This window comes from Arachis stenosperma, chromosome 8 (genome assembly GCF_014773155.1).
Source record: "Arachis stenosperma cultivar V10309 chromosome 8, arast.V10309.gnm1.PFL2, whole genome shotgun sequence".
Classification (NCBI taxonomy): Eukaryota; Viridiplantae; Streptophyta; class Magnoliopsida; order Fabales; family Fabaceae; genus Arachis; species Arachis stenosperma.
This window is the reverse complement of record NC_080384.1, coordinates 12400202-12417282: the sequence shown is the minus strand read 5'-3', so window position 1 is coordinate 12417282 and position 17081 is coordinate 12400202. Positions and strand designations below refer to the sequence as shown.

Genomic DNA, 17081 nt, shown 5'->3' with positions numbered 1-17081 from the left:
TACGTCAACAAAAATGAAAGATTATGATCACAGATACTATAAGATATGAAATATGTCACACGTAAATTTTAAAATTTTATAAGATACGAGAACACGTGTACATATAAAATATAAAATATTTTTAGATAAATTATAATAATATTTTAATATTTTATTAATATTAAAATATAAAATTTTTTAATTATTTTTAATATTTTATTTTAATTATATCAAGTATTTAAAATATTTTTTATTTTAATAAATAATAATATATATTATATCTAAATTTATTTTAAAAATATATGTTAGAAATAAAATTGAATACGCTGATGTGATGATATTTAAATATGTCCAAATATCTGATAATTTTTATTTTTTATTTTTTTTAAGACATAATTTAAAGTTTAAACAACGTAATGTTAACGAGTGTAGTGTCAAAATGTGTTCAATTTCTTGAATTGAAGGAAGTGTGCATGTTTCATAGGTGAAAGATAACTTCGATTATTTATTTTCAGTTAATTTCCTTTTCATTATTCGGTTTATGACAGTCTAAGCCAGTCAGCGGCATATCGGTTATGGCCACCACCGTGCCGGCGTTCTCATATGCGCCTTCCTTCGCTATCAAACCTCCACACACCGACGCCAATGCCTCCTCCTTTATTCCACCCTCTTCTCTTTCTCATCCTTCCTCCTTCTCTCCCCTCAGACGACGTCGTTTCACACGCGCCCCCGTTGTTGCCGCCCTTGCCCCTTCCAAGGTCCACTCGCTCTGTGCTCGTTACCTGTTCGACGAAATGCCTGTGTAAAGTGAAAACAATTAACTAACTCTTCCTTTTTGTGTGTGTGACTTGTTTGGTTTCTAGGGGACGCTAGGTAGTATTAGAAAGAGTCTCAACGATTTCATGAGCTTGAACTACTGGGTTGTTCGTGATTACTACCGCCTTGTTAGCTCTGTTAACTCCTTCGAGGCCCACATTCAGAAACTCTCCGACGAACAGTTAACGGCCAAGACGGAGGAGTTTCGCAGGAGGCTCGGACGTGGCGAGACCCTTGGAGATATTCAAGCTGGTTCAATCTCTTTTTTTAAAATATGTTCCCATTGTTTATTGGTCTTTAAAATGTGTCCTTTGATGTGATTGTATCGGTTTTTCTTTTTTCAGAGGCGTTTGCTGTTGTTCGTGAAGCTGCATGGAGGAAGCTTGGGATGCGCCATTTTGATGTTCAGGCAAGATCACTCTGTCATTTCTTTTGTACATGCATTGCATTGTGTATTTATGAACATTTTGATGTTCAGGCACGATCAATTCAATATAGTTGATTGAATTGTTCCTTATGATGTTTTTGTATGGCTAGATTATTGGTGGGGCAGTGCTGCATGATGGGTCAATTGCCGAGATGAAAACAGGGGAGGGGAAAACGTTGGTTTCCACGTTAGCAGCGTATCTTAATGCCCTCACTGGTGAGGGTGTTCATGGTATGTATTATTGATAAGCTTTGATGGGTTGAACAATTTCTCCAGGGGCTAGGCTAGCATTTGGCTCTGCATAAAATAAAAGAAAAATAGTTGATATGGTCTTTTGATTTATTTTCAGTGGTAACCGTCAATGATTATTTAGCTCAGCGTGATTCTGAATGGATGGGGAGTGTTCATCGCTTCTTAGGTCTTTCTGTAGGCCTTATTCAGGTAAGTTTCCTGTGCTGGTAGTGAAGTTTTTCTGTGTATGTACTATGTGTGTCTTGGGGGTAGGCTAGACCAGAGAAAATTGGCCTGATTTGTTACTAATTTTATGATGCTGATTGTATTTGGGTATTTTATTTTATCAACTCATAAAATCATAGCATGACTATGTTGAATTTATTTTCTGGTTTTTCTGCATGTGCAGAAGGGGATGAATGCTGCAGAGCGGAGATCCAACTATAGATGTGATATAACATATACCAATAACTCTGTAACTACACTTCTAAGTTATTCAAATTGTTATTATTTATTCTTTTTGTTTTTATACTTACATTTATTTACAGTGCGTGCTTAATCTGTTCCTTCTATCACCTTCTTGCCTTAGGAACTTGGCTTTGATTATTTACGAGATAATCTTGCTGGAAATAGGGAAGACCTTGTGATGAGATGGTAGAATATATTACTTAAACAGAACTTAAAAGTTTATTTGTTTATTTATTTTTGTGGGAATATGATGGGATTGTTACTAGTTACTATTCTAAATGAAATCAGGCCAAAACCATTTCATTTTGCAATTGTTGATGAAGTGGATTCTGTCCTGATAGATGAAGGAAGAAATCCTTTGTTAATAAGCGGTGAGGTAAGCTTAATCTTCCATTTTTATTATTCCTTGTCATGATCTCCTTCGTTATCCAGGTTGAATGATCATTTAAACTGAACGAGCTCAATGACAGATCACTTGGTCCTCCTCCTTTATTGCAGGCTAGTAAAGATGCTGCACGATATCCTGTTGCTGCAAAAGTAGCTGAACTGCTTGTGCAGGGCACTGTGAGTTCATTATGTAATTTATTGTATCATTAATCCTTATCTTAGTTTTTCTCTTTTTCGCCATTCTAAGGAATTAAGTTGGACTATTCAACAAAATAGTTCTATAAAGAGATTTTATTTTCTTAACAGCATTATAACGTGGAGCTTAAAAATGAGTCAGTGGAGTTGACTGAGGAAGGAATTGCTCTTGCTGAAATGGCTCTTGAAACCAATGACCTTTGGGATGAAAATGATCCCTGGGCTAGGTAATATTCACATGCTTTAATATTGAATTTGAAATATATTCATTTCACTTTGGTTGTACTTACTTTTTATGAAATCCCTGTAGTAAAACAAAGGTGGGGAGTGTTTAGGGTTTAGGTGTGAGATCCATGTTTCATCTTTTGATGATAATTTAAACCGATCATCACCATTACCATCATAATTGCCATACTAATTGAATATTAGCTGGATTCTGGGATAATTCTGACTAACAAATTGGAATTGGATTGTTCCTTACACGAGTAATGAGTGCTGAGTTACCCCAGGTTTGTGATGAACGCTTTAAAAGCTAAAGAGTTCTATCGACGAGATGTAGAGTACATAGTCCGAGATGGGAAGGCTTTAATTATCAATGAGGTAATATTTCGAGATTTCATTTTGTTTTCAATATTATGCAGATTTTATTTTCCCATAGCAGTGCATCACTTTCATAAATAGCCTAATAATTTTTTTTTCTTTTGTGATGCATTTCTTGAGAATCTGATGATATAATTAATATACTCTTGAAAACTCTCAGCTGACAGGAAGAGTTGAAGAGAAACGGAGATGGTCTGAGGGGATTCACCAGGCTGTGGAGGCAAAGGAAGGTTTGAAGATTCAGGTATATGTTGGGTTTCATGATGCTCATTTGGTCATAACTATTTGCTTCTTTTTTTTTTTTTGGTAAACTATTTGATTCTATGTTTCAATGTTTTAACCCTGCACAGGCAGATTCCGTTGTTGTGGCACAAATCACTTACCAGTCATTATTCAAGCTCTATCCAAAATTGTCAGGAATGACTGGGACTGCAAAAACAGAAGTAAAAGATTTATATAGTTTTAGCATTGCATAAGTTGCCATCTATCATAATTCATGTGCAATATATGTAAGCTTGATATATCTATCACCACAGGAGAGAGAATTCTTAAAAATGTTCCAGATGCCAGTCATTGAAGTGCCCACAAATCTTCCTAATATTCGTAAAGATCTTCCTATTCAAGCTTTCGCCGTAGGACATCTAATATTCACTATGATAGTAAATGATTATTTTTCAATAATATTAAATGATTATTTCTTCAAGGCATAAGTTTGTTCTTTTAATCTGTTGCTTTAGACTGCTCGTGGGAAATGGGAGCAAGTTCGCCGAGAAGTTGAATATATGTTTAGACAAGGCCGTCCTATTTTAGTTGGGACAACTAGGTAAGCATTGTGGCAGTTCTAATTATTGTTGTCTATTAGTTTCAGAAGAATGTTTCTAAATTCTGTCTTTGCATTAATGAATTTATGCTTCTATTTTATTTTCTATGGAAGTCTTGCTGTAAGTTTTGGTACACCTTTGTTTACTGAATACAATATGAGTTATATATTAAATTTGTTTTTGTCTGTGCCAAAGCTTTTGAGTAATTGGTAGCTTGGAGAATAGTTATTATCTGATCTCTTTTTTGTATGCAGTGTAGAAAATTCTGAACTTTTGGCTGGTCTGCTTTGGGAGTGGAATATTCCCCACAATGTCCTGAATGCTCGACCTAAGGTTTGTGAAAGTATAACTTGTTAGTCTCTTCAGAAGCATATGCTCTGTCTATCTCTTTCATTTTATTCTTAGATAGTGCACATGCGTGCCGGCACACATGTGTTTCAAGTTTTGCCTCTCACCACATTCCCTCTTTCGTTTGATTCAGTATGCTGCAAGAGAAGCTGAAATTGTTGCACAGGCAGGACGCAAACATGCCATTACCATCTCTACAAATATGGCAGGCAGGGGCACGGATATAATCCTTGGAGGAAATCCAAAAGTAAGTGTGCTAGTAAGATTAGTTGTTTTTGAGTCTTCCATCCTCAATGTTCTGTGAGAACCCTATAATATTGTCTTTGATTTCTTGGATGTCAAGAAAGTGAGATCATTTGCATCTCTTCTATGGTTGGTTGACGTCATGTTTGTATGACATATGTTCACTTTGGCATGAACTGGATCTTATAAGTGGCATTTTTTCTTATGCGTGTAGATGCTTGCCAGAGAAATTATAGAGGATAGCGTAATTCATTTATTGACACAACAGGTTCCAAATGTTGAACTTGCTAGTGAGACTGTTTCGCGACAGGTAGTGTTACATATTGATATTTAATCTATATTTTGGAAAATACGGTTTTTAACAAATTTTTTATTATAGGTGCTTCCAAAGATAAAGGTTGGATCATCATCAATGGCCTTCCTGGCTAAGGCAACCTTAATGGGTCAGTATCTTTTCTACTCAACCCCCCCTCTCTTTCCTTTTTTTCATACAAGATGACATTCTGTTCATTTTAGGTATAAGTTCATGTTTTTAACTCAAGATTTTATATTCTTTGCAACATGCATTATTCAGCCAAATATGTCTCGAAAAGTGAGGGTAGAAACTGGACATATCAGAAGGCTAAATCCTTGATCACAGAGGCTATTCAATTTAGTCTGTCATATAGTTTTGAGGAGCTGGAGGAGCTTGCTAATGAAGATTCTGAATTTTACCCTCTTGGTCCAACAGTAGCACTTGCCTATGTGTCAGTTCTGAAGGATTGTGAAGAGCACTGTTTGCATGAAGGCTCTGAAGTTAAAAGGCTTGGTGGCCTTCATGTAATTGGTACATCTTTACATGAGTCCCGGAGAATAGATAACCAGGTAGGTAACTTAAGCATAGTAATGGTCTAAATACTAATATATTAGATCTAGGAATGGCCTTTTATTGTATTCTTCGACTTGGATGACTAATGAGGGAAAAAGGGGAAGATGTTTACAATTAAGCATCCAATTGACCCTTCTAGAAATTGTTAATTTCAGATAAAATTTTAAATTTCTCTGAAGAAAAGCTGTTTCACCTTAACCTCTCCCCACCCAAGATTTAGAGATTTATGGGAGAAAAACCCAATGTGTTGTTAAAATACTGTATAGGAAATATATTCATTTTTATGTAGGATTAAGTTTTATATACTTATTGTATTGAATAGCTTTACATAAACATTGAATGTTATCAACAAATCATTTGAGGTATCTGATATTATCTTGATGATCAATTATCCTAAATTTGCAAAAGAAAAAAGGATATCTATATATGTAATGTAATAGTCGATAATTGCTTATTTACATATTTTAGTTTGCACAAATAATTATCTTAATATGATTTCAGCTTAAAAGATATTAAGTTTTTGGCTTGGCTGAAGGGTTCTTTTAATTCTTTTTTCATTTGCTGCCTCCTGTAAGGAATTTTAAATTTGGTGTCAAAATGTCATATAAAACATATCAGTCATAATTCCAGCGTCTAATAAGTGTTTCTCATGCATCCAACAAGATGTCCAAGGCTTCTCTGAAGCTTGCGGCATAATTGTCATAGGACCACTTATAACTTATTCCAAAAGCTTAAGTTATTAGGTAGAGGCACATGCGTAATTATATATCTAACGTGTCTCCTCATGCAAGAGTTTCTTTCTTTTTGGAATTAACAAAATATTGAACTCTTGACCTTTTGGGCATAAGCTCTGATACCATGTCATGAAACCATTTATAAAAAAAGTTTAAGTTATTAGATAAAGGCACATGAATGATTATATGTCTAATAATAATATACTAAATCTCTAATTAACAAACATCATTTTGGAGTGAATTGTATCATTGTTTATATTTATTAATGTCAATACATATTTTGTCACAGTCCCAGCCGTATGTTGTGCTCACATTTTGATAATACATTTTGTAATCTTCACTTTAGCTCCGTGGCAGAGCAGGAAGGCAGGGAGATCCAGGTTCAACGCGATTTATGGTTAGGTAGCGTACCACTGCTGCCACTGTTAATGATTTTCATATGAATTGAAATCTAAACAATTCTTGTCAACTTAAATAAAACTAAAAAGGAGATGCTCATTCTTACTCATGGATAATTATTATTTGGATCTATCTTCTTTCAGCATTTATGATTATTTTAGTATTAAAATAACAAAGTGAATTCAATCAGACAATCATTGTATTTCTTGTAATTAACGTGACCATGTTGGGCTTCACTTTATATTAATAATGATTGGCCTTTGATTAGTTAGATGTTAGGTATTAGGAGTATGTGAAGTTTTGTTGGAGTATGTGAAGTTTTGTTTGAAATATAAAATGCCACTGCAACAAACACACTATTGTTTTTATGAATAGATGTTTCAATGAGGTATAGGTTTGGATTTGTATCCCCTTTCTCTGCAAAAGATAAGGACTGAATCTTATGCCTAAATTTTTAAATGTTTCCTGCTCCTTATTTTGTTTGTTTACATCTGGGTTTCTTGTGGTGGCTGGATGAGTCTATTTTACTAATTAAGAGCTGTCAACAATTCTCACATTATCCTTGTTACAGCTTGCAGGACGAGATGTTTCAAAAGTTCAATTTTGATACGGAATGGGCTGTCAGACTTATATCAAAGATTACAAATGATGAGGATATGCCAATTGAGGGTGATGCCATTGTGAAGCAGGTTATAATCTACTTATTAACATTATCATTCATTAGGATATATTTGTTTTTGGGAATAGGGAAGATGTCTGAACCTGTGCTTTTACTCTTCTTCTCATATAATGACATTTCTTCTTTCATGACACACACAGTGAAATATTTGAATTTCTTTCTTCCAATTGTTTGTTTTCTTTTTCCCATGCCATCTTGTTTTCTAATTTTATTTAATGCGAATATTCGTTGCGATGATGAATGTAACCTTCCCTCGCCTATCTGGAATCATCACATATGTACAGCTCTTGGGGTTGCAAATCAATGCAGAGAAGTTCTTCTTCAGCATAAGAAAGAGCCTAGTTGAATTTGATGAAGTATTGGAGGTATGTTACTCACGAGGAGACATTTCAAAGACATAGTTGGTTAAGTAATTACTTTGTAGCTTATTGTCATAATATTCTTGGTTGATTCAAATTGGTGAAAGTCTGTTTTACCAAATTAGGCTTACTATTATTTTTGTTGTTAATATTTGTTACTGGGCAATTGTGTTCTTTTTAAAAAATGTGTAGAACTAAATTTGTCTGCCACAATTCTTAACCTTCGTCAGATTTATGGAATAAATTTCACTGTTCTCCAAAATTGGACTTTCTGATGGAATGTTAAAGTCTACTAATCATCTATCAACTGATTTTTTCTCTAATATTATTATTATTTTATCAGGTGCAGCGAAAGCATGTTTATGATCTAAGGCAGTTGATCTTGACTGGAGATGATGAAAGCTGTTCCCAACACATATTCCAGTAAGTCACTTTAAATTCTCAAACATCAAAATTCTTTTGCTTGTCCTCTATGGGTATCTTTCAGGGATGATTAAGCATGTACATTTGGGAGTTGAAACTAAGTTCTTGAGTGGTTTATGCTTACTTTAAGTTTGTTACTGGTTTTTGTCCAGTTTTGGTGATCAAGATATATTCTTCTTTCTCTTCAATCACTTTTCCTCTAGTCCCCCTTCATAATCTAAAGAGTGTCACTTATAGGTACATGCAAGCAGTTGTGGATGAGATTGTCTTCGGTAACATCAATCCAATGAAGGTGGTTCAGCTTTCCCTTTAGCTTGTTGTATGTTTCTCTGTTCATCACTTCCTTTTATTTATTATAGCATTGAATGGATTTGTAGCATCCATGTACCTGGAGTTTGAGTAAGCTCTTGAAAGAGTATATGACAATTGGTGGAAAGCTGCTTCATGGTAAGTCATTACTAATTGCAACTATAGCGTTTCCATTCTGTTTAACAAATGTTATGTCCTCTTGATTATCATTTTTCTGCTCAAAACCATCTAATGTTGAATGCCACAGAATCTTTTGGAGGGATCACCGATGACTCTTTGTTAACCTCACTTGAGCAACTGAATGATGCGGGTTCCATTGATATTGTCAACTTTTCCCTTCCAAATCTGCCCACACCTCCAAATGCGTTCAGGGGAATCCGCAGGAAAAGCTCTTCATTAAGACGTTGGCTTGTTATTTGCTCTGATGATCTAATCGAGTGAGTTAATTGCTTTACTGTAGATGTGAGATTCCAATATATTGAGTTGTAGAACAAACTGACATGTGCCTAATGCAGGAACGGGAAGTATCGGACAACATCTAATCTCCTCCGCAAATATCTTGGAGATTTTCTAATTGCTTCATATCTAAATGTTGTTGAAGAGTCTGGTTATGAAGATAAATATGTCAAGGAAATTGAGGTCAGATACTATTCAATTGCTTTACTCTTGTAATGTAAAACTATAACTAACCACTGTATTTGATATTTTATGAAATACAGAGAGCTGTTCTTTTGAAAACTCTTGATTGCTTCTGGAGAGATCACCTTGTAAACATGAATCGGCTCAGTTCTGCAGTAAATTCTCCCTTTGTTCTAATGAATCCTTTTGCCTTCCTTAGCAGATTTAGGCTTATTATCTGATTTGTGGCAGGTGAATATAAGGAGCTTTGGGCACAGAAACCCTCTTGAAGAGTACAAAATTGACGGTTGCCGTTTTTTCATCTCAATGCTTAGTGCAACAAGGAGGTTAACTGTAGAAGCGCTGTTACAGCATTGGTCATCTCCAATGGAATCACTTGAACTATCTTGATTATAAATGTACATAAAAAGGTAGATAATTCAAGTGAAAGAATCTTAACTTAGACTGGTTTCCCTCTTTGGTTTGGCCCCTAATCACTAAAAGCTGCACAAATTATGCAGGTCCAATTTTTACACAATGTTAATTTGATGTTTCAATCAGACTAATATTCTGAACAGTGTAGATATTGTATTAAAGAACTCTGGCCACACCTTCTCCGGTAGCGTTATCCGTATTTCTGGTTTGTCAAAGGGACTGGGATGTGACATGGAGATGCACTATACAGGTTTGTCATCATGAGCAGCACACCCTATCATGGAGATAATGCAGTGCGGAATCTGATACAAGCTCCTATTATTTAGAGCCTGGGGAATGATTGACTTGAATTTTTCCTTTTCAAAATGCAGGGTAATCACAGAGGGGATCCTATTTCGTACAGTTCTTGTGCTTTAATAACATGATTTTTGTGGATTTTTGAAGTTGAAGTTTTTATATGGTGCTTCCAAGAAGATATATATGGCAAGCGCTTTGCCATAAACTCCAAGCAAATTGAGATAGTGCATCAACCCATTGTAAATTGTATCCTTTGGCATTGTTAAAAAATATGTAAAATATGAAGCAGGAGTAAATAATTATATTATATTCAATCTTTCAGTTTCTTGACATTTTTGTCACCAAAAAAAAAAAGTTTATTGACATTTTAACAACACTTCTAGGAATTTATGTAGGATATGTAAATTAATATTGAGGGCATTCTATCTTTCAGGTTTATTGTATCTTTAGATTAGAGGTTAACTATGTTAGTTTATGAGGATCAAACTATGACATAACACTGGGCTATTATATTGGTATTTCCAATATTTTACCATCATGTTTTGGCCAAGCCCTTTATCCCAAATTTCATGTGGCAAACTCTTAAGCAATACCCTAGATTAGAATATTTAAAATAAACAATATATTGTTTAAATTTAAAATAATTGTGTAATAAAAATATTAAAAGTAAATATTTTATACAAAACTTATGATAAGTTGAATACTTGTTGGCCTGCCCTATACAAGTTATGTACCCTTTTTTTTATTTATTCTTTATTAGAGTTCCTCACTAATAAGTAACAAGTCTATAGTGTTCACAGGCAAGGATTTTAAGCAGACTAAGCACAATGAATAGTTGACTTTGGGCAGGAAAAGGAGCAGAAATAAAGAATGTAAATTTCACTAATAATGATACTAACTACTTTAGCTTGAGAAGTAATCAATGTAATCACTTTTGGCTTTGCCTTAAATGTCTACTTCAAATATATTAATGCCGTGCTTGCCTACACTTAATTGCTTATTAAAATTAACTAAGATATAATTTAAGGTTACTATTAGTGGAAGTTTTATTTTTTTTTTAATAAACACATAACAAATGTATTAAGAATTTAAAATTTTTATATTTTCTGTAAAAAAAATTCAATTAACAACCTTAAACCCTAACTGATAATCTAAGCAGATCACCATTACACATATTAAGATTTTTTTTTTTAATAAAGTTCTATAATTTCCAGAAAAAATTGATTTGATATTCCAAACATCATTATCGAATAGGACAAATTATAATTATAGAAATATATCAAAACAAAGTTGCAGCTCACATTATATAAGCACTTGAGGTAAGCAGAATATTTATCAAATCTGATTTTAAAAAATAAATAAATCATGCATCTGTAAGTAGATTGATGGTGGTCTCAAGTAGGGATGTCAATGGGGCGGGGCGGGGGCGGGGGATGCTTCCCTACTCCCCGTCCCCGCCTCCAGAATTAATCCCCGTCCCCGCCCCATTCCCCGTCATGGGGGGATAATTGTCCCCATCCCCGTTCCCCGCATTCCCCGCGTTTTCCGCGGGGCCCCATTCCCCATCTCCCTATGTTTAACATTCATATGGAAATTATAGTAAAAAATATCAAAAAAACAAAAAAACAAACTAAAAAATATTATTACAAATACACAAACATATCTTATCTAAGATTATAAGTCCAGAAATACAACATAGCAAATCATAGTCCATAAAATAAAATCTTAAAATGCAACTTCCATTATAAAGAAAGCAATAAAACAAAGTCTTTAACATCAAATATTCTTTCATTGTCGGCATAAAACTTCCAACAAACATCTCCATGTTCTCTGTTAAAATAATAGAGACAAATATGTTAACATACAGTGACGAGAATGGAAGCAAACACGCAGACGCAGAAGTGGAGAGGAGAAGGACGCCGTGCCTGAGGAGAGAGAACGACGCGGTGAAGCTGCTAGGGTGACGGCGCAAGAGTGGCCGGTGGCTAGCTGTGAGGGTTTTGAAGTTTGAACAAAGTGGAGAGTGAGTGAGTGACTGGAGTCTAGAGAGTTGGGGTTTGGATGGGAATAGAGAGTTAGAGAGGGCGCAGCAACAAAGGTGAGAAGGGAATATAGGGTTAAGGTTTTTTAATGGGTGAAATTACTAAAATACTCCCTATGTTAGAAATAAAGTAAGAGTATTTAAATAAGTTTAACAATTCGGGGAATTATCGGGGATGGGGCGGGGATCCCCGCTCGGGTCCCCGCGCCTATCTCGGGGGAATTTTGCTCCCCATCCCCATCCCCACGGGGAAAATTCCCCACCATCGGGGCCCCATTTGGGACGGTCTCCGCGGGAATCCCCACCTGCTGGGGATTTTTGACACCCCTAGTCTCAAGAACGAGATAATTATAGAAACCCTAAATGCTGGTACAGTTTTCAGGTACAGGTAGTTATGCAACTAAAAAGAATGATAGTTTAATTCGATTTAATATATATAATATATATTGTGAAAATATGTTTTTATCTAATTTATTGCATAGATATATTTAATTACTTACGCACTTTTAGATTAGTAAAAATATTTGGCTTAATCACTTGTTAACTTAAAATTCTTACATATTTAAATTTCTGTCTTATATATAATAATTAGAATTGTATTTAAGTCTTATAAACTAAAATATCTAATTAGATAATACTATGAATTATTTTCTAATGACAACAATTAAACTCTTAGATGTTTATAACAAAGGAGTTGACTTCATTGTCTAGACCTATATATATTTATACCAAAATGTTTGCGAGACAGTAAAAATTAATCAATGGTAGTCAAAAGTTTTTTTTTATTTTGCATTTTTTAATTATCCTTAGATGTAATTAATGAATAATTATAAATATTAAATTAAATTAAATAATTTTAGATTATTGTCCTTCTACCATGATATTTTTAATGCAACACAGTTACCTTTTTAGCTTAAATTAAAAAAGATTATCTCAATTTGATGATATATGTGTGCAGTAATATTAAAAAGACAAAAGAAATCAAAATTTATTTTATTTAATATTTATTAATTATTATTAAAATTAATAAATAATAAATAAAATAAATTTTAATTATTTTTAATTTATTTTTTTTTTGTTACTAAATATTTTTCTTTGTGTGGGTGTCTAACTTGTGCCGGTGAATGATGCTTTTCATTTTCAATGTTTGTGTTTTGCGATATAAACAATATAATGGTTTCACATCAAACCTAGCAAAGTCGTTGGCTGGTCGGTGTTATTATGATGCGTGATTATAACTTCTAATGCACTTGCTGCCAATTGATTATTTATTATTTGATAACAACCCTTTAGGCTTTAATTAACTTTCTTCCAAATGTAATAGTTAGTTCCTAACTGAACAAGATCTTATACTTAGGTATATTCTCATTCAAAATCTAAGTATGTACTTAGTGCTCACTTTCTTATAATTCAAATTATATATCCTAGTGCATCCACATGTATGTTTATTTATTAAATACGTAAAAGTAATAAAAATGAAATTAGTTGAGATGATTTTGGCAAATAACTCAAAATTTACTGATGAAAAAAACTCATAATTTAACTAAGAAGTTTTGGATTCAAATTCTAAAAATAATAATTTGTTTTAAAGATTATATATAATGAAGAGTTTTTTGAGAAAAAAAAAAAAGTTGTACATTAATCTTTTTTATATTTCCTTACATACATATTAAAGTATAGACGTATAGAAAAATAAATAGAATTTAGTTACGTCTGTTTTAATGATACATGTTAAAGTTATAAATTAAAAAAATTATTGCAAATACCAAAAAATTTAAATTTGTAATATATTTGTTTTGTATTTATTATAAGAATTTATTTAATAATTGTTTCGAAAGTTATCTAAAACGATGATTTGGGTCTGAACGTGAGATCCAGACTCTTTCTGAGACAGTGCCTGACTTGTGATGGTAACGAGGTGCTGTCGTCTAAACTTTTCGTGAGAAGGTGGGGGTACTACCTGCAAAGACTTTAGACAGATTTTTAGTAGATTGGGTCTTGAATATACCTGTGAGGTTGTCAGTGTATTTATATTAGAATAGATGATCACCTTTTAGTATAGTTTCACCTTTAATGGTGGATAACCATCTCTTTTTCTAGAAAAGTTGTTGAGATCCCCTTTTTAGATAAATGAGAGATATCTTAGGAATTAGTTACTTATTAAGGTAAGTAAAATTAAGTCGCAGCGTCCGACTTCTATGAGGTCGAGTAGGTAAGATGAAACAGGATTTCTTGTTGGGCCTTTATTCATTTTTGGGCCTTTATTTATTTTGGGTCTGGTCTTATTTTTGGAACAGGGTATGAATAGTGACCCTATTGGAGTCCGAGCTTTTAAGAAGTCGGACTTAAGCATTTGTAGATTTATTTAATCTTTGGAATGTAGTTAGGCCACATTGGGTATGCCGTCTTTCCGGAATAGGTCGGGTACTCGACGTATTTTTCAAGATTTAAAACATTGCATCAACATACGTTACTTTTGCAGTTACCTTAGGATCTGAGCATGTTATTAATGAGGGGGTGTGAAATGACTTTTTTGTCCTTAGTGTCTTATAAATATCCAAACTCATTTCTCTTTCTTTTTTTTTCTCTTCTTTGAAACGTTTGCACTCACCCTTTCCTTTATTTTAAAAAATCTTTTTGATCTTCACTGTAATCTCTGCTGCTTCTTCAAGATTTTTCTTATCTTGAATTCTTGTTTCATACATTGGGGGCTTTGGATCGTATGTGCCTTGCTGTTGTTGTACACCATTTTCTCTTTGCATTCTCTTTAAGGTTGGTGCTTTAATTCCTTTAAATTTTTGTTTCTGCTTCTGCGTTCTGGGTGGTATTTCTTGATTTTGTTTTTACTGGTGTTTGCAATGCTTTATTGGTTTTTCGAAAATGGAGTTTAGTCTTAAAAACTTTGCTTTAAACCTAATCTTTATTTGTTACTATCACTGTGAATCTGAGTATGGGGCTTTCCTTTGTGTTGCCCCCAAATGACACCGTTTTTTCTGAAGTTGGTTCCATTTTTTATGTGATTTTGTTGAAAGTCAATGGTTGTAGGAACTGTAATATTAAAGATAACCCGACCTCTTCAGATTTTATTGTTTTACCTCTCTTATTATATTTTCTTTTGTTGTATTATAGGTGTAGCTTTTATGTCTCGTTCAGTAATTCACAATATGTCTTTTAAAGTCTCATCTGACCTTATTTGGGTAGATATATCTGTTTTGACTCACGTCTCGGGTATTAATAACAATTATACTGAAACCTTTCATAGGCATTATAGAATATGTCTAAATTGGGAGGATGAGAGAAATTATGAGATTGTAGTTGCCGACCCTGAGGAGAGGGTGTGTTTTTTCCGAAATTAGATGTTAGTCTTCCCTTTTCAATTTTGAGTCTGAAGTCCTTAGGGTCTGTAACATTGCCCTTCCCGACTTCATCCTAATTCGTGGAGTTTCTTAAAAATTTACCAGCTTCTTTGTTAGGAACTTGACGTCCTTTCTTTTTTTTTAAGGTCTTCTTTTATCTCTTTATCCTTACCAAATCTTTTAGCACCAAAAGACAAGGCTGGATCTCCTTCCGAGCTATTCAGGAGAGGAAGGTCTTTATCATTTTTGATGATTCCTTTCATGATTTTTAAAAATTACTTTTTCAAGATTCGTGCTATTGAGGGTGCTCGACCTTTCTTTCCGAATGAGAGAGATGAACCCCTTTTTTTCTTTGTATTAGGAGGAGAGTCCTGTAATAGTAAAATATAACTTGGATGACTTAGATGAGGTCGAAGGGAGTGTAGTAGCTTTGTTTCAGGAGTGTTAGGGTCGAGCTCCTTATCTAGATAAGCCAACTTCAGTCCGAGCAAGGTAGCCTTTACTTAATTTTTGTAGATACTTTTTGTTGATTGTTTTGTGGATGGCTAATCTAACTTGATTTTCATGTCGTGTAGATAAGATGGCTCTTAGGGCGGCTATGAAAACTCTTCGGATAGCTAGGAAGCGCGCTATTGTCCAAAATATCCAACTAAAAGAAGTCGGTGAATCTACCGATCTCTCCTCCCTTTCCAAGTCAGACTCGGGAGCGTCTGCCTCGGTAAAAATAATTTCTGACCTAACTCTTCAACCAACTCCCCCTCCCTCTAGCTCGATAAAGCAAACAACTCTTCATCCACCCCCTAATCCCGAGCTGAAGTCTAAAAAATGAAAAACTACCAAATCAATGGGTGTCTATGAGTAGGCCTTTGATGTGGTGACTTGGGCCGAAAATCACATCCTTCCAAATAGTTCTATTAGTATGGATGATGTCTTCGTGAATAACCACCTTCAAGTACTTGCCTGAGGTAGAATTCATGCGGCCAGGGTCGGAGAAGACTCCCTTTGGCGCCACTCAGCGTGCCTTAGTTGACCTTCAAGTTGAAGTGGCACCTTAAGGGAGACAAAGAAGAAATTGGAGGGTGAGAAGGATTTTCTTTTGTCCGACCTCGAAAAGTCTCGGGAGAGAATAAAACAGGCGGAGGAAACCTTAGCCATGGCAGAGGGCTTAAAAAAGAAGGTGAAGGATAATTATACCAGAGTCTTCTTGGGAGAAGCTTAACTTGGTGGATGAGATTGCCAAGTCCAGGGAGAAATATGTAGAGCTGAAGGAGATTATAGCTGAAGGAATGGATGAGATGGTGGAGAATTTGAAGGCTCAATTCTGAGTTATAGCTCCCAAGGTGGATCTCTCTTTCATTATCCTTGATAACATTCTATTTGATGGGAGGATTATCCCTGGGCCTGAAGACGATGAAGATACTCTCATGCTTGACCCGAAGACCTTAGAAGTCTGAGTTGAGAGAGCCTCTCAGAGCTTTCCAACCCGGATGGAAGATGAGCCCATTTCTTCTCAACTTCAAACTGTTCCGACCTCTTCCATGCAACCCGAAGACACTTCCAACATGACTTCGAACCAATAGATTCCTCCTCCTTAGTCTTTATTTTCTAAGTATTTGGATGACCGATTTGTGGGTATTTTGATGAACAATTATTTTGTAATAGTTATGGTTTGAACAACTTTTATTTTGCTGTTTAAAAATCTTATTTTAATAGTGGCTTTTTGCATGAATGATTGTGTTGTTAATCATCTTTCATTAGTTGGTACAACTTTTAGCTTTTTGTGACTCAGTAGAAATTTCCATTAAGTCATTTTGATAACTCTTGATATTGTTTTCATTAAGTTGGGAAAGACGTTGACGAAGTAGGTCGGTCACTTTTGGACTTTTCATATTTAAATATTATTTTTCCTTAATTGTTTGCACTCCGACTTTAAGTAGTTAGGCTTATCAAGTTACTCTTGCATTTCATTTTAGGTCCAACTCTTTTAAGGTCGGACCACGAACTATAAAACCCAAGTAAATGACAAATGGTTAGTTAATAATTAATTA

At 34.4% G+C, this 17081-nt stretch overlaps 1 protein-coding gene across 5 annotated transcripts; it reads left to right on the top strand.

The window, feature by feature from the left end:
* The first annotated feature begins 428 nt into the window (after nucleotides 1–428).
* On the top strand, nucleotides 429–10203 carry LOC130946618 (protein translocase subunit SECA2, chloroplastic). 5 transcript variants are annotated; one of them, XR_009072315.1, is made up of 32 exons: nucleotides 429–737; nucleotides 843–1047; nucleotides 1140–1204; nucleotides 1333–1453; nucleotides 1572–1663; nucleotides 1863–1928; nucleotides 2043–2107; nucleotides 2210–2297; nucleotides 2420–2485; nucleotides 2615–2730; nucleotides 3013–3103; nucleotides 3264–3347; nucleotides 3454–3546; nucleotides 3640–3735; nucleotides 3841–3926; nucleotides 4179–4257; nucleotides 4406–4519; nucleotides 4730–4825; nucleotides 4895–4958; nucleotides 5090–5379; nucleotides 6464–6519; nucleotides 7088–7205; nucleotides 7480–7560; nucleotides 7898–7977; nucleotides 8215–8269; nucleotides 8355–8424; nucleotides 8534–8723; nucleotides 8802–8925; nucleotides 9006–9080; nucleotides 9157–9335; nucleotides 9488–9589; nucleotides 9711–10202. XR_009072315.1 is itself a non-coding variant. In XM_057875421.1 (31 exons), the coding sequence occupies exons 1-30, from the start codon at nucleotides 555–557 to the stop codon at nucleotides 9313–9315; spliced, it is 3168 nt and encodes a 1055-aa protein (XP_057731404.1). In that variant the 5' UTR covers nucleotides 429–554; the 3' UTR covers nucleotides 9316–9335; nucleotides 9488–10203. The 5 variants fall into 5 exon arrangements, 2 of the variants coding, with proteins under 2 accessions (XP_057731404.1, XP_057731403.1); XR_009072316.1 differs by having other exon boundaries at nucleotides 9483–9589; XR_009072314.1 differs by having other exon boundaries at nucleotides 9426–9589; nucleotides 9711–10200.
* The last annotated feature ends 6878 nt before the right edge of the window (nucleotides 10204–17081 follow it).

Excerpts from the sequence above, each read along its gene's own strand:
- LOC130946618 (XM_057875421.1), top strand. The coding sequence starts at position 555 with ATGGCCACCACCGTGCCGGCGTTCTCATATGCGCCTTCCTTCGCTATC. Across the intron at positions 3,547-3,639 it reads CTGGGACTGCAAAAACAGAA|GAGAGAGAATTCTTAAAAAT; the intron begins GTAAAAGATTTA and ends CTATCACCACAG. Across the intron at positions 9,081-9,156 it reads TGAATCGGCTCAGTTCTGCA|GTGAATATAAGGAGCTTTGG; the intron begins GTAAATTCTCCC and ends GATTTGTGGCAG.